Source organism: Ceratotherium simum, chromosome 13 (genome assembly GCF_057802395.1).
Source record: "Ceratotherium simum simum isolate JZ-2026a chromosome 13, ASM5780239v1, whole genome shotgun sequence".
Lineage (NCBI taxonomy): Eukaryota > Metazoa > Chordata > Mammalia > Perissodactyla > Rhinocerotidae > Ceratotherium > Ceratotherium simum.
Genome location: NC_141912.1, coordinates 28560130 through 28583851, shown reverse-complemented (window position 1 = coordinate 28583851; position 23722 = coordinate 28560130). Strand labels below are relative to the sequence as shown.

General features: G+C 36.2%; 1 protein-coding gene and 1 pseudogene across 1 annotated transcript; one reads left to right on the top strand and one right to left on the bottom strand.

Annotated features, from left to right (window-relative positions):
• Window positions 1–7897: 7897 nt before the first annotated feature.
• On the bottom strand, window positions 7898–9173 carry LOC101388121 (WD repeat and SOCS box-containing protein 2 pseudogene; annotated as a pseudogene).
• Window positions 9174–20300: 11127 nt separating this feature from the next.
• Window positions 20301–21262, top strand: LOC101387771 (olfactory receptor 2W1-like). The gene is given in 2 exon segments (XM_014796306.2): window positions 20301–21216; window positions 21219–21262. Coding segments are annotated over 2 exon segments (960 nt in total).
• The last annotated feature ends 2460 nt before the right edge of the window (window positions 21263–23722 follow it).

Below are 23722 nucleotides of genomic sequence, written 5' to 3'. Positions count from 1 at the left end.
ACTACCTTCTTCTACTACCCATTCTGTATTCCCTTTGCCTTCAGCAAGCACCTCAGCTGGTTATGGTTCTTTACGTGGTGATTGTTGTTCTTTATTCCTGAAGGGTCTGGGCCATTGGTAGTCCTGCCTGGATTGGGTTGTCCTAGTTTTATATTGACCTTAGTCGCAGGGCATGGTAATACTAAGAGGTGACCTAAGGGATCTCCTATATTCCAGACATACTCTTCCTTACCTCCACTGTGTAGTAGCAGTCCAATTACCCCATGATAGTCAGAGTCAATCACCCCAGCCAACACCATAACTGCCTTCTTTGCCTGTTGATTCAGAGGCATGAGGAGCCCAAAGTGGATGGGTGACAGTCTCAACTTCCAGTTCAATGGAATCATCATTTTCTCTCCTGGTAGAAGCATTCTTCCTTCTGAAACTTAGGCCTCTAAGCCAGCAGAGCATAAAGTTGTGGGAACAGGAAGAAAAATTTGCTAGTGGGTCACTAAGGTGGTGTCTGTCCCATTTCCACCCTTTGGATACTGGACCCATGAGTCCTGGTTATCAATAAACAGCATGATGTGTTGGACACTTATTTAGAGCGTATACAGCCTTTGGGAGAACCTTGCCCCAGTCCTACAAAGTATGGCCACTCAGGTGGTGCTGTAACTGAGTTTTCCAAAGGCCATTTCACTATTATACCAATCCAGCTGCTTCAGGATGATGGGAAATACGGAAAGACCAGTGAATTCCATGAGCATGAGGGCCCATTGTCAAAATTCTTTGCTGTGAAACGAGTTCCTTGATCAGAAGCAATGCTATGTAGAATACCATGATGATGGACATAGCATTCTTCTAGTCCTCAGATGGTAGTTTTGGCAGAAGCATTGAATGCAGGGAAGGCAAATTTGTACCTAACTACCTATTCCAGTAAGAACAAAAATCGGTTCCTTCCATGGTCCAATGTAATCAACATGCCACAAGGTACCTAGCTGATCAACCCAGCAAATGGTGCCATTTCAAGGGCTCAGTGTTGGTCATGGCTGCCAGAAGATAGTGCACTCAATAGTGGCTGTAACCAGGTCAGCCTTGGTCAGTGGAAGTCTGTGTTGCTGAGCCCATGCATAACCTCCACCCCTGCCACCATGGCCTCTTTGTTCATGAGTCCATTGAGCAATATCAGGGGTGGCTGAGGAAAGAGGCAGACTGGTATCCACAAAATGGGTCATCCTATCCACTTGATTATTGTTAAAAAGTCTCCTCTGCTGAGCTCACTCTTTGGTGAGCATTCACATGAGAAACAAATATCTTCATGTTTTTAGACATTCAGAGATGTCTATCCATATATCTCTCCCCAAATTTGTCACCAATTTTCCAATCATGTTCCTTCCTAGTATGGGACCATCCAACCAAACCATTGGCTACAACCCAGAAATCTGTATATAAGTGCACATCTAGTCACTTCTCTTTCCAAGCAAAGTGAACAACCAGGTGCATTGCCCAAAGTTCTGCACCCTAGGAGGATTTTCCTTAACCATTGTCCTTCAGGGATGTCCCAGAAAGGGGCTGTAGTGCTGCAGTTGTCTACTCTCAGGTGGTCTCTGGATATCGTGCAGAACAATTTGTTAACCAGGCCTAAGTCTACTCTTCCTCTGTCAACCAATCTTAGGGAACTCCCCATGAGGCCATAGGTTCAGGCTGGGAGAGAGAAGGCAGTGTAGCAGTAATGGGGCTCATGGGCATTTGAGATACTTCCTCATGTAACTCACTTATGTCTTCAGGACCGGCTCGGGCCAGATCACATACATATACTTCTGTTTGATGATGGAGTGCTACTGAGCATGTGCAACTTTATGGCTTGATGGGTCAGATAACACAGATTACTCTTTGTAAATTTTCTTTTTATTAATGTAATAAAACATTTAATGTAATAAAAAATGTTTTCCCCATATTTATTGTGATATAATTGACATATAACTGCATAAGTTTAAGGTGTAAAACGTAATGATTTGATATGTGCATATATTGCAAAATGATTACCGCAATAAGGTTAGTTAAAAGATCTGTCAACTGATTATCTACAATTTTTTCTGGTGAAAACTTTTAAGACCTACTCTCTTAGCAACTTTCAAAATACATTATATTATTATTGACTAAATTCACCATGCTGTACATTACACACCAGAACTTATTGATCTTATACGTGGAAGTTTTTACCCTTTGACCACCTTAACCCATCTGAGCTCCAACCCCTATCCTGTTCCGGGCAATCAACAATCTGCTCTCTGTTTTTATGAGTTCTGTTTTTTTAGATTCCACATAATAAGTGAGATCACACAGTATTTGTCTTTCTCTGTCTGACTTATTTCATTTAGTCTAACACCTTCAATATTCATCTATGTTGTCACATATGGCAAAATTTACTTCTTTTTTATGGCTGAATAATATTCTATTGCATATATACACGCCACATTTTCTTTATCTATTCATCCATCAGTGGACACTTAGGTTGTTTCTATGTCTTGGCTATTGTAAATAATGCTGTAATGAACATGGGGGTTCAGATAACTCTTTGAGATAGTGACTTTGTTTCCTTTGGATACACACCCAGAAGTGGAATTGCTGGATCTTATGGTAGTTCTATTTTTAGTTTTTTCAGGAAACCTCCATACTGTTTTCCATGGTGTCTGTACCAGTTTACATTCCCACTAACAGTGTACAATGGTTCCCTTTTCTCCACATGCTCACCAGCATTTTTTCTCTCTTGTCTTTTTGATAATGGCCATTCTTTTTTTTCTTCAGTAACTTTATTGAGATCGTAATGGTTTATAACATTGTGTAATTTTGGGTGTACATTATCATTTATCAATTTCTGAATAGACTTCATCTTGCTCACCCTTGGTGGGCTATTTATTTTCTGTCACCATACATATGTGTCCCTTACCCGTTTCACCCACCCCCCAAATCCCTTCCTCTCTGGTAACCACTAATCTGTTCCCTTTATCCATGTATTTGTTATCTTCCACACATGAGTGAAATCATGCAGTACTGGTCTTTCTCTATCTGGCTTAACATCATACCCTCAAGGTCCATCCACGTGCTGCAAATGGGATGATTTTGTCTTTTTTTATGACTGTGTAGTATTCCATTGTATATATATACCACATCTTCTTTATCCATTCACCTGTAGAAGGGCACTTGTGTTACTTTCATGTCTTGGCTATTGTGAATAATGCTGCAGTGAACATATGTGTGCATAAATCTCTTTGGATAATTCATTTCAAGTTCTTTGGATAAATACTCAGTAATGGGATAGCTGGATCATATGGTATTTCTATTTTTAATTTATTGAGGAATCTCCATACTGTTTTCCATAGTGGCTGCACCACTTTGCATTCCCACCAGCGGTGCGTGAGAGTGCCCCTTTCTCCACATTCTCTCTAACATTTGTTGTTTTCTGTCTTAGTAAATATACCCATTCTGACCGGTGTAAGGTAATATCTCATTGTATCTATGATTTGCATTTCCCTAATAATTACTGACGTTGAACATCATTTCAAGTGTCTGTTGGTGATATGTATATCTTCTTTGGGAAAATATCTGTTCATATTCTCTGCCCATTTTTTGATTGGGTTTTTTGTTTTCTTGTTGTTGAGTTGTATGTGTTCTCTATATATTTTGGAAATCAACCCCTTGTCAGATAAATGACTTGAAAATATTTTCTCCCACTTGGTAGGTTGTCTTTTTATTGTGTTCATGGTTTCCTTTGTTTTGCAGAAGATTTTTAGTCTGATGTAATCTGATTTGTTAACTTTTTCTTTTGTTTCCCTTGCCTGTGTAGACATGGTATTTGAAAAGATGCTGCTAAGACCAATGTCAAAGAGTGTACTGCCTATATTTTCTTCTAGGAGTTTTATAGTTTCAAGTCTTACATTCAAGTCTTCAACCCATTTTGAATTAACTTTGTGTATGGTGCAAGATAATGGCCTACTTTCATTCTTTTGCATGTGGCTGTCCGGTTTTCCCAACACCATTTATTGATGAGACTTTCCTTTCTCCATTGTATATTCTTGGCTCCTTTGTCAAAGATTAACTGTCCATAGATGTGTGGGTTTATTTCTGGGCTTTTGATTCTGTTCCATTGATCTGTGTGTCTGTTTGTGTGCCAGTACCATGATATTTTGATTATTATAGCTTTGTAGTATATTTTGAAGTCAGGGATTGCGATGCCTCCAACTTTGTTCATTTTGCTCAGGATTGCTTTGGCTATTCAGGGTCTTTTGTTGTTCCATATAAATTTTAGTATTCTTTGTTATATTTCTGTGAAGAATGTCATTGAGATTCTTATTGGGATTGCATTGAATCTGTGGATTGTTTTAGGTAGTATGGACATTTTAAGTACGTTGATTCTTCTGACCCATGAGCATGAAATATCTTTCCATTTGTTTATGTCTTCTTCAATTTCTTTCAATAATGTCTTATTGTTTTCAGTGTACAGGTCTTTCACCTCTTTGGTTAAGTTTATTCCTAGATACTTTATTCTTTTTGTTGTAATTTTAAATGCATCCCATTAGAGTTGGTATGTTGTATTTTCATTTTCGTTTGTCTCCAGGTATTTTTTAATTTCTCCTTTGATTTCTTCATTGACCCAATGGTTGTTTAGTAGCATGTTGTTTAGTCTCCACATATTTCTGACTTTCCCAGTTTTTTTCTTGTAGTTGATTTCTAGTTTTATAGCACTGTGGTCAGAAAAGATGCTCTAGATGATTTCAGTCTTAAATTTATTGAGGCTTGCCTTGTTTCCCAACATATGGTCTATCTTTGAGAATGATCTATGTGTACTTGAGAAGAATGTGTATTCTGCTGTTTTTCGATGGAATGCTCTGTATATATCTATTCAGTCCATCTGATCGAGTGTGAGGAAGATCAGTCCTGAGCTAACATCTGCTGCCAATCTTCCTCTTTTTGCTTGAGGAATATTAGCCCTGAACTAACATTTGTGCCCTTCTTCCTCTGTTTCATATATGCGATGCCACCACAGCACGGCTTGATGAGCGAACCTGCAGTCTCCCGGTTGCCGAAGTGGAGCAGGCAAACTAAACAACTATGCCACTGGGCTTTTTTTTAATATATAACTAACAACTTGTTTAATTTAATTTTTCAATACAAGTTTGAATAATATTTGTAAATAAATGTTTATGGTAGAGAAGAAAATGTTAGGGAACACATATAAGATCGCTGTCCAGGGAAAAATTTTATTACCTCCCATTCTCCTCCTTCAACAAATTTTGTGTCTTTGATCTCTGTTGTCCTCTGTCAAAAGGCACCTGTCTGTGATAGTCTCTATTCCTACCTTTTGTTTGATTTCTTTTTAAGTACAAACTTTCTGTTAGTACCAACAAGAAGATTTAGTTGAGTGGCCTCATTGCCACATTTCAAGTCACCAGAGACCTGATTGTTGCAGAGCCCTAGAAGGCAAGGACAACTCACTGCAACTGCCAGGCCCCGCAGTGACTGGAGAACAGAGGATTCAGTTATGGGATGTCCCGCTGTCTGAGCCAGGTGATGAAACCACAATCACCCCAATTTTGGGAAAACTGTTCCAGGCATGGGTGGGCAGACATTTAAAAAGTACTGTGTTTGTGGCTGTTTGGAGCAGAGATGTACAAAACAATTTTAATGTACAACTATCTTATTACACTGCCTATTTGTCTTCTATTAAAAAAAAATAACATTTTTTCAGCCTTAAGGCTTTTACCCCTCAGTTGCAGGAAATTGGCCAACCCTATTTTGGTCTAGAGCGTAAGACTGTCAAATCTAATATAGTCTAAGTGTCTTCCAGCTCAACGTAAACAGAACATTTCCAAAATTAAGTTTATAAATCTAATCTGTGGCACTGTCTCTGTATCTACTTTAAATAGGTATTAATAGACTTCTGGCCAAAACTATTATACTCTTATAAAACAGACTCAACTCTCTTACTTTAAAAACTGATCTTTCTATTTCTCCTCTTGAAGTAGAAGAGTTACTAGCAGATTCCTAATTGTTGTGTGGATAGTAGAGAAATTTTCACTTAAAATTATGCCACTAGGGGCCAGATGTTGTACAAAACTCACTTTTAACACAGAGAAGGCACATAAGATTAAGCCTGACTCTAAACCTACAACTGCTGAAAGGATTAGGACTTGTATGCAAATGTAGTAGTGTATTTTACAGCAACTATGCTGCATTTATGATAGCAATCTTCACAACAAAAATAAAGTAGCTTTCTTGTTGGTTGTGTTACAGGTCATTCTTCTTTCCTTAGCCAGTTGTAAAAACACTGACTTATTCAACTTATATTCCTATGAAAGCCTTCTCTGTCTATGATATTACAGAATAAACTTTGGAGGCTATTCTTTATAAAAGTGTCAAATTCTTACACTATCAAAAAGGAGAAGTCAGTTATTTCCATCATTCACATAGGACTCATTCCCCAAGGACACTAGCAAAGTTTGAAACTAATAGACAAGTGGGGCCTCAAGGAAGCCATTCAGAGCCTCTCAGACTATGCTATATGTGATGTTTCAAGATAACCACAAAGTAAAAAATTTGCCCAATCCATTCCCAGTTGTCATGTTGTACTATTTGTTTTAAAAGGTGATTTTTTTTCTTAATGGAAAAAATGAAATGGAGAGCCAAAAGATTTAACTTTTTTTCCTCCAATGAAAGCCTCTCATCTTGAAAAAAAATGTTTTTCTTCAGCAACAAAGGTGATAGAGGAGAGATTCCTCTACTTTCTCAATACATTTTATAATGTTACACTGGCCTCCATAAAGCACATATTAAGAAAGCCAAAGGACGGGATGTTGCATGTCTTTTAAAGTGATTTAAAATATATAAAATTTTCCAAAGGTAGATTTTATTTGAATGAGGTGTCTTGATTAGATAACCACATGCCACTGAAAGAGAACAGTACTTTTAAGTTTAGTTTAAATTTTTGTTTAGGGGTAGAGTTGAAACTGGCTTAGTCCAATAAGGTCAAGCAGCAAAGACAGATCTCATACATAAGATTATCAGCTGAATTGATGAAAACAACCAATTCTTTACACAATTAAGAAGAGACATCTTCCCAACTGTTTAACTTAAGTACTATGGTTTTTAGATACTATCGAGAAAAACACAGTGGTACTTTAACATCTGTTGAGAAAATACAAAGAAATATGCTAATGAATGGCAAACTGACAACTTGGTAGCCATTTGAAAAGTCGTGCAGTTTATGAATACATCCTTGTGTAACCTGGCATACAAATTTGTCATCTCTTGCATATGCACACCATTGCTTAAAAAAAAAAAGTCAATTATAGTGTCTGTATCAGTCAGGAGCACAGTCTCTGTGTCACCTGTAATTTAGGTAAGCAAGTTAATACTTCATATCTGATGGCTCCATGAAAACCTTGTCCTGCTGGTCAGAGAGAAACTAAAGGAAGGAAAGCACTTGCCAACATCAAAGCAACTTTGACCACAGCAGGAGACAACTTTAAACGGTGCCACCACTGCATCTGAAATACAACAATGATAAGTACTAGGCAGAAGTCACACTTCCCACTTGAGGGAGTTTAAACTTTTCTGCCACAGAGAGGATGTTCAGGCCTAGTCACTTTTCTTATCAAAACAATATCAATAATCACACTTTGAATCAAAACGACCAGGAAGAGTTCAACATTGCTGTTTATAAGTGGGCTGAAGATTTAAAGTTAGGCTTTGTCACCACAGAAGTGGAATCCCCGCCTCTATGACTGACTTGCACATGTCATGGAGAAAAAGATCTGCCACTAGTCCACTGGAATCTGGTTTTGCTACATTCTATTCAAAATCCCAAAGAGAAATTCCATTTCAATCCAAGACTGGGATGTTTGGCCCATTATCTCAACTACTCCTTGCCAGGAAGATTTATCTTGCTACAAAGAAAACAAGTAAGACTATGTGGCTTTGCTTTAAAAGTTCTGTATGTGAGAAAATCTTTCATTTTCTTGGGGATTGGCAGGACTAGCACTGTGTAAGTTGTCAGGAAACTTCGAAAGACTTTCCAGCATATGTGCTTCAGTGATGATAGGACCTGTCCAGAACAGGATGTAGCCATCTCTTGTCCCTGTAGCAATAACTCCACCATGTGGAAAAAGTGTGTAGCAAAAACTATTGGTCATAGGAGCTAATGCAATTGAAGTTTTCAGTTCCAGGGCCCAGATCCTGGAGAGTCAGTCATCTGCCACTATGGTGAGGTATAAACCTTCAGGACAGAAGCATATTAATCTCAGGGGGATAATATGGACATCACTGTCATCCATGGGGGTCAAGCTGAGAGTGGTCAAGTGGAGTGACCTCAGCCTCTCCCTACACAGCCCCACCAGTTTAGGGGTCCCACATGATCACATTGGTATTGTAAGAAGCTGTGATAAGCAAGGCAGAGTGGGGGAAGCAGTCACAAGAGACAACACTGCTTTGATGGTCCTCCAGCTTCCAGATTAATGTGTAGGACAGCATGCTCCATAGAAAGATCAACTTCTTTTCAGCTACAGAGCACAGCATGCTGCAGTCCCGCTAAATGAAGCAGTAGTAAACCCCCTGTGAGTGGCCCAATAACACCTGAAACTGTTTACCATGTTTATTCAGGTCCCAAATATGAAGAGTCTTATCCCAAGATACAGAGACCAAAATCAAACTGCCACTAGGAATGAAGTTCAGATCTCTTATGACATCTTGGTGGCTGGAAAGATTGAAAGCAAAATCCCTTTCTGCATCTCCCAAATCTTGATCTGTCCATCATTGAGTTCATAGCAAGGATCAAGCAGAAACATCTGGCACTTGGGAATGGTGGCATACCTAGAGCTTCCTGCTGGGTGGAGAAGGCCATGGGCTGAAGGCCAAATCCCAGATAATCTGACCACAGTCTAGGATCTTCTCTTTTGGGCTCCCTCTTCCTTTTGTAACATTTTTGCCGCTTGGGCTTTTGGCTTCAAACCCTTTAGGGATGAATTGCTCCTCTAGCAGCCAAGCGATCAGCTTGACCATACAGTGTCCTTGAGATCAACCAGGAGTCATCTGGGGAGAAGGCCACACTCCAGGCTTTACAGCAGACTTCCGATCATTCTGGTGGAGGACCTGGGCTTCAGTTTGGCCAGCAGCAGTGGTTCCTCTCCAGCCTCCATGGAGGATGTGCATGGCTTCATGGCAGGCTGCCAGTATCAAGGTCCCTGGGGCGGGGAGGGGGTGTGGGGTTGAGGCAGCAGCATGAGGTTGTTCACTGATCATGTTCCCCATTAGATTTTTTTTTTAAAGTTGTGTTAAACAAAAAAAAACCCTCATGCCACTGCCATGCCCCCGTCCCTGCCCCCAGCCTACTCCAGAGAGGACATCAGCTGTTTCCTATCACATGGCAGCTAATGGCCATTCTAGCAGGTGTGAGGTGATACCTCATTGTGGTTTTAATTTGCACTTCCCTGATAATTAGCGATGTTGAGCACCTTTTCATGTACCTGCTGGCCATTTTTTATGTATTCTTTGGGAAAATGTCTATTCAGGTCATTTGACCCTTTTTAAATTGGGTTATTTGTTTTGCTGCTATTGAGTTGTATGAGTTCCTTGTATATTTTGGATTTTAACCTCTTATCAGATATGTGGTTTGAAAATATCTTCTCCCATTCAATAGATTGCCTTTTCATTTGTTCATGGGCTTGGTTGCTGTTTTTTTCTAGTTCCCTGAGGTGTAAAGTGAGGTTGTTTGTTTGAGCTCTTTCTTTTTTCTTAATGTAGGTGTTTATCACTATGAACTTCCCTCTTAGAACTACTTTTGCTGCATCCCATAAGGTTTGGTATGTTGTATTTCTATCTTCATTTGTCTCAAGATGTTTTTTTATTTCTCTTTTGATTTCTTCTTTGACTCATTGGTTGTTCAGGGGCATGTTGTCTAATCTCTACATATTTGTAAATCTTCCAGTTTTCTTCTTGTGGTTGATTTCTAGTTTGAGACCATTGTGGTTGGAAAAGATGCTTGATATTATTCCAGTCTTCTTAAATTTATTAAGACTTGTTTTGTGCCCTAAGATATGATCTTTCCTGGAGAATGTTCCGTGTGTGCCTAAGAAGAGTATGTATTGGGCTGCTATTGGTTGGAATGTTCTGTAAATGTCCATTAAGTCCATCTGATCTAACATGTTTAATCCCAATGGTTCTTTATTGCTTTTCTGTCTAGAAGAGCTATCCATTGATGAAAGTGTGGTATTGAAGTCCCTTACTTTTATTGTATTACTGTTTATTTCTCCCTTCAGATCTAGTAGTATTTGGTTGATATATTTAAATGCTCCTTTGTTGGGTGCATAAATGTTTATTAATGTTATGTCCTCTTGATGAATTGACCCCTTTATCATTACACAGTGACATTCTTTTTCTCTTATTTAGTTTTTACTTAAAGTCTGTTTTGTCTAGCATAAGTATGGCTATCCCTGTTTTCTTTTGGTTTCCATTTGCATGGAATATGTTTTTCCATTCCTTCACTTTCAGTCTATGTATGTCTCTAAGGCTGAAGTGAGTGTCTTGGAGGCAGCATATACTCGGGTCGTGGTTTATTATCTATTTGCCATTCAAGGTCTTTTGATTGGAGAATTTAGTTAATTTACATTTAAAGTAAGTATTGATAGGAATGGAGTTACTATGGCCATTTTGTTTATTGCTTTCTGGTTGTTTTGTAATTCTTTTGTTCCTCTCTTCCTCTCTTCCTTTGTGATTTGATGATTTTCTGTAGTGGTATGCTTTGATTCCTTTCTCTTTATATTTTGTGTATCTACTATAGGTTTTTACTTTGGTTCCCATGAGGCTTATATAAAACATGTTATATTTATAACAATCTACTTTAAGTTGATAATAACTTAACTTCAAACACAAACAAAATTGGAACAGAATTGAGATCCCAGAAATAAATCCTTGCATATACAGTCAACTAATATTTGACAGGGGAGCCAAGAAGACTCATAGGTAAAGGACAGTCTCTTTAATAAATACTGTTGATAAAACTTGATAACCACATACATAAAAATGAAATTTGACCCTTATCTTACACCATTTATCAAAATTAATTCAAAATGGATTAAAGACTTAAACATAAGACATGATATCTTAAAACTCTTAGAAGAAAACAAGGAAGAAGCTCCTTGACATTGGTCTTGACAAAAAATGTTGACATGACACCAAAAGCACAAGCAATGAAAGCACAAATAAACAAGTGGGACTAAATCAAAGTAAAAAGCAAAAAAACAATCTACAAAATGAAAAAGCAACCTACAGAATGGGAGAAAATGTTTGCAAATCATGTATCTGATAAGGGGTTAATATCCAAAATATATAAAGAACTCATACAACTCAATAGCAAAAAAAAACAAACAATCTGATTTAAAAATGGGCAGAGGAACTGAATAGACATTTTTCCAAAGAAGACATACAAATGGCCAACATGTATATGAAAAGGTGCTCAACATCACTAATCATCAGGGAAATGCAAATCAAAACCATAATGAGATATCTCCTGACATCTGTTAAAATGGCTATCAACAGGAAGGCAAGAGATAATAAGTGTTTGCAAGGATGTGGAGAAAAGTGAACACTTTTGAACGTTGGTAGGAATGTAAATCAGTTCAGCTACTATGGAAAACAGTATGGAGGTACCTCAAAAAATTAAAACTAGAACTACCATATGATCCAGCATTTCCCCTTCTGGGTATATATCCAAAAGAAATGAAACAGGGATCTTGAAAACGTATTTGCACTCTCATGTTCATTGCAGCATTATTCAAGACAGCCAAGATATGGAAACAACTTAAGTGTCCATCAACAGATGAATGGATAAAGAAGAAGCGGTATATATGTATACAAAGGAATATTATTCAGCTATGATAAAGAAGGATATCCAGCCATTTGTGATAACATGGATGGGTCTTGAGGACATTACACTAAGTGAAATAAGTCAGACAGAAAAAGACAAATTCTATATGATTTCACTTATATATGGATTCTAAACGAGCCAAACTCTTATAAACAGAGGGTATAATGGTGGTTACCAGGGACTAGAGAGTCAGGAAATTGAGGAAATGTTGTTTAGAAGTACCAACTTGCAACTAGAAGATGAAATAATTCTGGAGATCTAATGCACAGCATAGTAATTATAGAAATTATAGTCAACCATATTGTATTATAAACTTGAAAGTTGCTAAGATACTAGATCTTGAAAGTTCTTGCCACAAAAAGGAAATGGTAATTACATAACATGATACAGGTGTTAGCTAAGACTATGGTGGTAATCATATTGTAACATATAGATGTATTAAATCAACACATTGTACATCTTAAACCTACACAATGTTATATGTCAATTATATCTCAATTTTAAAAAAAAGAAGTCCTTCTTTGTTTGCTACAGTCCTGTGGGACTCGTAAATACAAGGCCTAATGGTCATCAGAGCCAGACTATTGGGGGACCTGTCTCTTGGGCTGCAATGCAAAAGCTGAGGCACCAGACTTGTGCACAAGCGCCTTCCAGAGAGATACTGGTGACTTGGAGTTGGCTACAGGGAGATGGTGAGAAAGGTATCTGCCAGTTTCCCTAGGCTCCAGGGAAGATCACAGGGGGGCCACTAGACGTGTGCCAAATTAGAAGCCTGACCCTGAGGCAGCTGCTTTTAAGTATGTCAAGTGACGCTTTCAGGGAAAGACTGAGAGATGGGCATTTTTGCCTGCTCCCTCTACAATGAATTCAGGGGGATAGCCACAGCAAGTGCTGACACATCCGTTAACAACTCTTCATTTGCTATAGTCTTATGGGTCTCATGGGCACAAGTCTCATTGGCTTTCAGAGTTAGGTGTTTTGAGGGTCCATCCCTCTGATTAAGTCTTAAAAGTTGGAGTGATAAATATGGGGTCCAATCCCTTCACTCCTCAGGGCAAAGTTGGGAGTTGGGAGTTTCCTCCCAATCGTATGGTGCTTTGCCAGGGGTGGGGTTTATGGTGAAAATGTGTCTCAGCCATTCCTACCAATTACAATGTGAGTATTTTCTCATTCACCCAATGTGTAAAAGTCACTCAACAAGTTTCTAGATTTCTTTCAGAGGAAATTGCTCTATGTGTATCTGTACATTGGATGTGTCCATGGGAGGAGGGGAGTTCAGGAGCCTCTTATGTCATTGTCTTGGTTGACCCCCCTTTCAGGAGTCTGAATTTTATTCTAAGTTCGTGGGGAATCTTGAAAGAATTCAAATAGGTAAATTAAAACATTTTATGTATTTTTTTTAAAGAACACTTTTGGCTGCCATTTAGAGAATGGATTGAAAGGGATAAAGTTAGAGCAGGGAAACAAGATTGGAGGACACTGGGAATCTAGGAAGAGAAAGACAATGGCTCAGTGCAAGTTAGTAACAGTAGAAATGGAGAGAAGAGGTAAAGTTTGAAATAGATCAAATTTTCAAGGTGAGGGCAGGGAAGTAATTAAGGATGACTCTTAGGTTTCTGGCCAGTAGGAGGTAGATGTTTGTACCATTTACTATGATGAGGAAGATTAGAGTGATAGCAGATTTGGTGCAGGGCGAATCAAGAGTTCTATTTTAGCCATGTTTAGATTCATATTTTTGTTACACATCTAAATGTGAATGAAATTAAGCAGTTGGAATTACCTGTTTGATGCTCAATGGAGAAGATTGGAAATATAAATTTGAAAGCCATCAATATGAAGATGGCATTTAAAGCCTTGGAACTATATGATATTATCCAGAGAGGCAGTATAAACAAGGAAGAATAGAACCCCTGGTGAGGGCATAGGCATCTGAGACTCTGTATTTCTAAAATTTCCACACACCTCAGGTAATCTGATAGGCAGCCAAATGGGGAAGCACTACTAATAATTTCATTTTAAATGGCTCCCATAAGTAAATGGCTAAAGCAAGCAAGAAAAAAAAAAATGGGTAAATAAAAAGAGAACAGAAAAACACATTTTGATTTAGTCAGAGGGAATCAAAAAAATGTTATATGGTACATCAAAGGCTAAAGCATCTGCTTCACAATCTGAGTTTACCCATTCCTGGAAAAACAATGAGAAAATTTTCAAAAATTTAAAGAATCTAGTTGATTCCTCTAATTTCTCCAGAGTGGCAAACCCGTGGCACATAATCACAAAATAAAAAGCAGAGAATTAGGAAATCACCGTGAAGGAATGTAATTAAAGTAGATATATATACATGACAATTTATATACATTTTTGTTTTTCAAACAAAAAATGAGTATTTTTTATAGTTGGACTTAAATTATCAAATTCAATTACAACTCCGAAGAAGGGTTTTTTTTAATATTATTACCATATCTACTCTTTTTTCATTGCAGTAACATTGGTTTATAACATTATACAAATTTCAGGTGTACATCATTACATTTTGATTTCTGTGTAGATTACATCATGTTCACCATCAAAAGACTAATTACCATCCATCCCCATACACATGTGCCTAGTCACCCCTTTCACCCTCCTCCCTCCCCCTTTCCCCTCTGGTAACCAAAACCAGACAAAGACAACACAAAAAAGAAAATTACAGGCCAATATCACTGATGAACATCGTTGCAAAAATCCTCAACAAAATACTAGCAAATCGAATACAACAATACATGTAAAAGATCGTACACCATGATCAAGTGAGATTTATTCCAGGGATGCAGGGATGGTTCAACATCCACAAATAAATCAACTTGATACACCACATTAACAAAATGAAGAATAAAAATCACATCATCATCTCAATAGATGCAGAGAAAACATTTGACAAGATACAGCATCCATTTATGATAAAAACTCTGAACAAAAAAGGGTTTTTAAAAAAAGAGAGAGATGTAGAAAACTTAAGGGGGAGAGAAGAAAATACATGAGTGAAATTGAGATCTTTAATCAAAGTGAATATCTTCAAGTATTCATATGTTTAGAATGTTGATCAACAAAAAAGTATCATTAATTGATTTTATGTTTCTTTTTATCATCATTAATAAAAACAATATATAGAGAGAATATATGCCCAAATATACATGTGTTATATATATATATATAATCCCAAAAGAAGTGGTTGAAGGGTGGAAGTGCTGACCAGATGTTTTATCAAATATCAGTATGAACTCTCACAAAATTGATAAAAATGAACATTTTTATAGCATGCAGACTCCCTGAATTGATTGAAATAGTAATAGCTAATACTTACTTGAATGCTTACTGTGTGCCAATGAGTATTGTAATATTTTACATATGTTAAGTTTATTTAATCATCATACTAACCCTTCAATATGTGTGATTACTATCTCCCCATTGTAGATAAGAAATCTGAGGCACCAAAAAAATTAAGTAATTTTCCCAAGTTCACACAGCTGATAACTGGAACCACCGGGATTTCAGCCTAGAACGTCTGGCTGTATAAACTATCCACGTAATGTTCACACTATACTATATCTCCAATGTAGAATACAATGATTACTATCATACAGAAGCAAATAGCTAAAATTGTCTTATGCTCAGTGATGCAAGTCATCAAATTGAACATGTATCATAAGGCTTATGTATTTTATTAAAGCAATTATTGGTGGTATGTAATTTTAATTGAAGGGAACTCATAGCTTATGATAATAAACCAACTCATAAAAATCCTCCGATAAATACTTGCTCCAGGACCTACAATTAAATAGTGACCTCTGAGATACAAACAAAATTAATTGTCATTGACACTGAGGTATTTGAATTACCTACTGTGGTATCAAGACAAAGGCACTTTATGACTGAATAAAAATATAAATCTTAGGATCCTCAACTTACTGTTTAGGGCATCAGAGATTGAACATCTTCTCTTTCACAGATAACGGTTTTGACCTTGAATATCAGAGATAACTATTAGAGATACCTTATTTAAATGATATCTGCTTAGAGCAAATTTATTTCAAAAATCAGTGTGTACTATTAATAGTAAGATTATTTTATAGAGAACTCATGCTATAATTCTAGTGTTGAAAATGTACGTTATTTAATAGAAAATTTTATTTGTAATATGTTTCCTAACTAGATAAAAAAATTCTGAAAATACATTTTCTCATTTCTCTGTCCTATAGCTTTCCTTCATATTGAATAATTTTTGCATCTATTAAATTGCTCCTGGTAAAATATAAGTATATGGTCTAATTCTCCAACTGTTTTATTTACAGGCTTTTTCTATGGCACTTTACTCTACAGAAGTCAATTGGATGTAGTCCAGATGGTTTAGAAAATCTTTCTTGATGATCTGGGTTTTCAGATAACATTGGGAAATTTTGTTCAAAATAATAGTTCTTTTCATAATGTATGTCTTGGATCAAGACCTATTTGCAGGTTGACTTAAAGTCAGAACAAGTAATAAGAATTTCTGATAAGTTTCATCTCCTTACCTGAAGTCACATGGTCAAGAAGGAGGAGTCCTGTCGAGAGTCAGTATCTTAATACACTTCAGGAAAAGCAGAATTCACAGTGGCACTGCAGGGAAAATATGAGAGAGCTGCAGCCCTGAAAAGCAAATGCTTAACCAGGATCTATTTCACACAGTGTGGGCTGCACACTAGTCAAGAAGCACAACATCAAGCAAACTCTTTCTGGATCACAGTAATGTTAATCTTTAATATCTCTTGGAAAATAGCGTGCCTGGCCTGGTAAAGCAACTCGTGGGAAGTAAAAAAAAGAACTTAGACTTATATGGATGGATTCTTCTTGTTTTCTTTCAGAATTTTTAGAATAAATAAATACTGTAAATATCTGCAGAGAAATTGCCTTATTATCTATATTATGAGGGAAAGATTAATGTATTCTCTACTATAAGAGGAGGACATGAAGCTATGTCTCAATTTGTGATTTCAGACATTTTGATCCAGCAAAAATAAAACAAGGAAATGTAGATTAAATTGAAAATGAAGAATTGAAATATAGTATTTTATTCATGAAGACTGTGGAGCTAGGAAGGAGTCAGATATTTTTGATCCATTTCTAAATCTCATAATGTGCATGAAAACTCATTTGAAGATTTCCTATGTCAGGATTTTGTAGGCACAAGAAGGACTTTTTCCCTTCCTGAATTAATCTTTGGAGGCTATAGTGATAACGGAAATAGTTAAGGAATTAACAGCATGGCATTGACTTTAACATTAAAAGAATTTTCATTTTTGTTTTCATGTAATTTTAACTGAAGCTCTGTCTTTTTCAGAAGTTAGGCACAATTAACACACACCAACATGTCTGTCAAAATAAATATTAATTACTTATTCATCTCCCTGCTCAGACATTATAGAACTCTAATGGTGTGTGACAGCTTGCAATACATTTCAGAGAGTTATTTTTTTTTCTTTCTATTTAACTTGGCCAATGGCAGAACCCAGCCTCAAATCATGATTCTTGAAAAGCTAATCCTGAGGAAATCACCAAATGACTCTGTCAAAACAACTATCTCAACCCGTATGTTCAATAAGTCTTCTAAATGTGTCCACTTTTGAATTATGGCCACAGTTTGAAGTAATTTCCTCATAATATTCAGGAAACATAATTTAAAGTGGAATAACAGGGGGCCAGCCTGGTGGTGCAAGTGGTTAAGTGCGCGCGCTCCGCTGCGGCAGCCCAGGGGTTCGCCGGTTGGATCCCAGGCACGCCAGCACACTGCTTGTCAGAGCCATGTTGTGGCGGCATCCCATATAAAGTAGAGGAAGATGAGCATGGATGTTAGCTCAGGGCCAGTCTTCCTCAGAAAAAAGAAGAGGATTGGCATCAGATGTTAGCTCAGGGCTGATCTTCCTCACCAAAAAATAAATAAATAAATAAAGTGGAATAACAAACAAAAGGCACAATTTTTTGTACTATATCTACAGAGAAAGAGAGAGAGGCACCAGGGAGACATTTAACTGTTATTTTTTTTCTGATCATATATTTTCTCTGTTATTTTTTCATGGAAGCTTTTGGATATTATTTTGGCTTCAGGTGGTAAGAAATTATCTTTTTATACTCAGTGATAGGAAACTATGGAAGTGGACTGTAGATAATAACTTGATGTTAATAACTATAACTATAATGTAGTTATTATATTATTATTATATATAATAATATTATAAACTATAATAACTATCAATAACTATAATTGATGATAACAACTGTTCAATTGTTAAAAGATTTGGCAGCTCTGATATGCTCATGCATGTCTAGAGGAACTCTTCTATATCACACTACTGAATAATGCTGTTTGTTATTCCTTTCAATAGAAAGTAATGTTCTAATTTATTTTTCACCAAACCGAAAAAATCTGTTATTGTTACTATACAGATTAAACCACAATCTTTTCTTGCATCTGCCACCTTCTATCATCCCATTCAAGTAACTTCACAAAATACCAGCCTAAATTTTTAATGGAAAAAAAAATGCTAACAACTTTAAGTGATTTTTCACCATTATTCATCGTGTAAAAATTTTTCTTTTATTCAAAAATTATGTATACATATGGGAGGATATATATCTATTGGGGGAATGCTTTAGTTGTTACAGATAGAGGGAAGAGCAATAGACATCATATTTGCTTTCCCCTTTGGGGAGGGACATGTTAAACATTTACCTGCATAGCACATGATTATAATTTTTTCTTATAATAATGTGGTAACTAATAATTATTGGGATTTGCTATGTTCCAAGCATTGTTCTAAGCACCTTACATTTATTGCTCATTTAATCTTCACCCCAACCCTAAGCAATGTTATTGTCCCCATTTTTACAGATGTGAAAAATGAGCCCAGAAGTATTATGTAACTTGCCTGGGATCACACAGCTAAATAACTTGCAGAGACATGAACACAAGCCCTCTGCTTATGTTCTTAGACTCCATGCTGTATTGGCCCTCTGTAGCTCTCCATATACATGATATAAGATATCAAACAAAAAGAGATTATGATCTCAGGGAATATCTCTTTACGCAAGAAACATTTAAGAGGTGGTTGTAAGAATGAGTAGGAGTTGCAGAATAAGTAGGAATTGCAGAATGAGTAGGAGTGGAGAAAAGAAGAGGAAGGTTTCCAAGGGCTTTAGATGGGAATGAGTTTGACATGTCAAACTAACAGAAGGCTAGTAGTCAATATGTGTAAAGTGATTTGTGAGATAAGAATGAGGCCTAGTGCAGGTCCGTCCAGGCCGTCTAAAAGAGTTAGAATATTTCTTAAATGTAATGGAAAGCAACTGACAAGTTTTAAGCACATGGATAATGTAATTTTATTGATCTTGTAACAATGTAAAGGCATAAGACTAGATGTAAGGAGTGAAGACTATTGCCAGAATCTAGAAAAGAGATGATAGTCGTTGGGATTAAGGTAGTGAGAGGATTGTTAAAATGTATCCTTGCATTCAAATTTACCAGTTTTAGTGATAAGTTAGGTATTGGGGATAAGAGAGACAAAGGTGCCAAGGATAAATGCCAGATATCCTACACATAACAAACTGGGAGATCAAAGGTGACCAGAGGGGAAGGGGGGAGGGAGGAGGGTGAAAGGGTAATTCGGTACATGTGTGTGGTGATGGGTTGTAATTAGTATTTTGGTGGTGAACATGATGTAGTCCATGCAGAAATAGAAGTACAATGATGTACACCTGAAATTTTTACAATGTTATAAACCAATGTTACTGCAATAAACAAAAAATAAAAATAAATAAATAAATAAATAAATAAATAAATAAATAAATAAATAAATAAAAAGGTGCTATTCACTAAGATATGGAAAAAAAAGGAACACTCTTCCTCATTCTGATATTAGCCAAATAATTACATTTTATAGGTGAATTTACTGACCAAGTAAAAGAATATGTTCACTACATCAAGCCAACAAGATTTGCAGAGAATCATAGGGTTGCATCATTTTAAAATCAGACCTATTCCAAACTGCCAAATATACATGTGATAAAATTCAGACCTTAAGTTTAAGAGTGAACTCCCCAGGTCACCTAGATAAAAATATAATATTAAACTCATACCATAAAGGAATCTACAACAAATACTAGATTGCTTGGCTGCAATTTTTACTTTTATCCATTATTTTTTAATTATTGACATAAATTCTCTCCCTTTGTTCAGTTTTGTATTTCATAAAATTATTTACAAAGTCTGTGTTGACAAATTTCTCCTCCTCCTCCTCTTCCTGCTCCTCCTCCTCATCTTCATCCTCATCCTCCTTCCCCTCCTCTTCCTGCTACTCTTATCACTCTAGGATTTGGGCATTGAAGGACTATGGACCAAAGCAATTATACTTTTCTACATGATTTTATTCTGCTTGGCTTCTCTGACCACCCCAAACTGGAGATGGTCCTGTCAGGAATTGTCACCATATTCTACTTAATTACATTGGTGGGTAACACAGCCATCATTCTTGCATCTCTCCTGGATTCCCATCTCCACACACCAATGTATTTTTTCCTCAGGAATTTATCCTTCCTGGATCTATGTTTCACAACCAGCATCATCCCTCAGATGCTGGTTAACTTGTGGGGACCTGATAAGACCATCAGCTATGTGGGCTGTGTCATTCAACTCTATGTTTACATGTGGTTGGGCTCCATTGAGTGTCTTCTCCTGGCTGTTATGTCCTATGATCGTTTTACAGCTATTTGTAAGCCCTTGCATTATTTGGTAATCATGAACCCACATCTGTGTCTCAAGATGATTATCATGGTCTGGGGTATTAGTTTGGCCAACTCTGTAACATTATGTACACTCACCCTGAATTTGCCTACATGTGGAAATAACCTTCTGGATCACTTCTTGTGTGAGTTGCCAGCTATGGTCAAGATAGCTTGTATAGACACCACAACAGTTGAAATGTCTGTTTTTGCTTTAGGCATTGTCATTGTCCTTACACCCCTCACCCTTATTCTTATATCCTATGGCTACATTGCCAAAGCTGTGCTGAGAATGAAGTCAAAAGCAGGCCAACGAAAAGCAGTTAATACCTGTGGATCTCATCTCACTGTGGTGTCCATCTTCTATGGGACTATTATCTATATGTATCTGCAGCCAGGTAACAGTGCCTCCAAAGACCAGGGTAAGTTCCTCACTCTCTTTTACACCATCATCACTCCAAGTCTCAACCCTGTCATTTACACTTTAAGGAATAAGGACATGAAGGATGCACTGAAGAAGCTGATGAGGTTGACCATGAATCTACAAAATCAAAGGGGAACTGGAAGTCATAGAAAAATATTAGAGTAGATAAGGCAATGAAATGTGTTTTATAGTTGGATAAGGCAGTGAAATATGTTATCTAGTTGTCTTTCATTTTTACTGAGGCAAGTAATCCTTAGATCATAGAAATCAATAAATATATTAATTCTTGTAAACAAACACTTTGTAGATGCAAACAATATTATAACCGTCCTACTTAGTTCTGTTCTGCCTCTAATCATTACAAATCTTCAGGGAAAACAAATCATAGGAATTTTTATTTTTACTTGTAATATAACACAAAGGGAATGTAAACATAAACTTGACTGCATTTCATTTATTCTAGCCTCATAAAAACTATTTTGATTATCTAGTTTTGTATTTTCAATGCTAATGCTTGGATCTTCAGAAATATAGACCTGAATGGATGATTTCATATACATTATAGCTAATATATTAAATAATAATATACAAATAATGATTTTGTACATTAAATCTCTTGTGATGCCATTCAAACATTTATGTGTGTTTGGTACAGACAATGCAATCTATAAGACGGTAATTGTCATAAGTACCACCTGAAACAATTCACTCTATGTTCAATGAAATTTGATATCAATATCTTAAGTAAAAGGTCTTTGTTATTTAAGTCTATTACTTCTTTATCATGGTACAGAGAAGTGAGAAGGCACAAATTAAAGAGTTTTAAAGTCTTATTCATTACTTTTTCATTCATGAAACATTTATTCCATGATTGTCTCATCTCAATAGAGGGAGAATATAACTATTTTGAGATTAGTTAGGCTTTTGATATAGATCTATGGAATCATGGAATTTAGTGAATTTTTAGAAATGTAGATTTGTAAAGTTTTATGTAGTGGAATTTCATAAAATGAATAAAATCTTTATTTCCATTTATCATGATATAGTATTTATCTTTTTATGGGAAAATATGATGACTTTTGAATTAAACTTTGATATTTTCTATAATCTGATACATTTCTCTGAAAGATCCCATTATTTAAAATTGTAATTCAGTCTAGATATATAATATTTTCTCCTCCATCACTTCATAACTCTTGAAATGTGAAGAGGAATAGTCACTGGATAATTTTTACTTTCCCAGTCAGAACAGCACAGTAATGACTCACATAAAATATATTTAATATGATATAGGATATTGTCAATGTCTTTTTTGTCCACATAATACCTCTTTTACAGTTGCCTTCAGAAACAGCTCACCAGCCTACAAAAACTGTCCACAGAGAGAATATAAATTCTGTGGTCCTGATGTACATTGTCTAGCCACTCCACTCTTATATTTGAAAAGTTTGTTCTTACACTTGGCAAGAATCTATAACTAATAACATTAGGAGATATAGTAAGTAATTTGCTAATTTCAATAATAAGTACACCAAAAATATAATTGCAATAGACCATTAGGAGAACATTACATTCTATAACTATAATTGTTTTCCTGTGTATCTCTAGTTCTATTTTTTCTTTGGTTTAAATCTCTTTTGCAGTAGGGTTGCAAATTAAACCAACATTTTAAATACTCAATCTCCTTTTTATTTCTCCAGAATAAATGTATGTACTCAGACCATTATATTAAATTACAATAAATCTTTAAAATGTCTTGAGTTTCTATAAGCTAATCAGTACTTCTGTAAGCTTGTCAGCCTGACCTCACATTTGTGGAATAATATGTGACTTGAAAAGATAATTGATAAGTAATAATAATAATAATTAAATCTAATTTTCTCTTTAAAGAGAAGTTACTTTTCTGACCAAGGTCTCACACCAACATTCATGAGAATTTTCCACTCATGCTCTAGCTCATCTAAGACAGGGTCAATATTAGTGAAGACATAAAATGGTTAAAGGAGAAAAAAAAAAGTAAGAAACAAACATTGGACTAGGACTCAGATGACCAGAATTTAAATCTCAAATTTACCTGGAGAAAAAAATCACTTAAAATATTTCTAAACCTGTGTTATCTTGAATTTAAAATGGATATTAAAATAAAAACTTCCTATTTTCCTGTCACCTCTTTCACTGATTCACTAAATTCAGCTTCACTATCTTAATATTTTCTTTCACATGGGTTAAAACCTTCCAGAACAAACAATAAAAGATACCTCTTGGTGTGAGGGGTAGGGGAGACATTCCATAATGGGACAGTGGCGGGGTACCAGGCTCTCACTTGAAGCCAAAGGACATCTTAAGGTAAGCAAATGATGAATCTGATTGACAAAATTAAGTTAATTTTGTGTTTCCTGGTCCCTATATGACAAATAAAAATGAGACTATAAATAAAAGCAAAGGTGACAACTTTTTATCTTTTTGGAAAAACAATATTGCATAACATAATTAGAGGACATCTACCCCAAAACTACCTAACCTTGAGTGCTAAATTACTTAGCACTAATGATAAGTGCAAAGGCTTTTCAGAAAAGTAATGGATAAGTCTGATTTGGAGAAAATGAAAA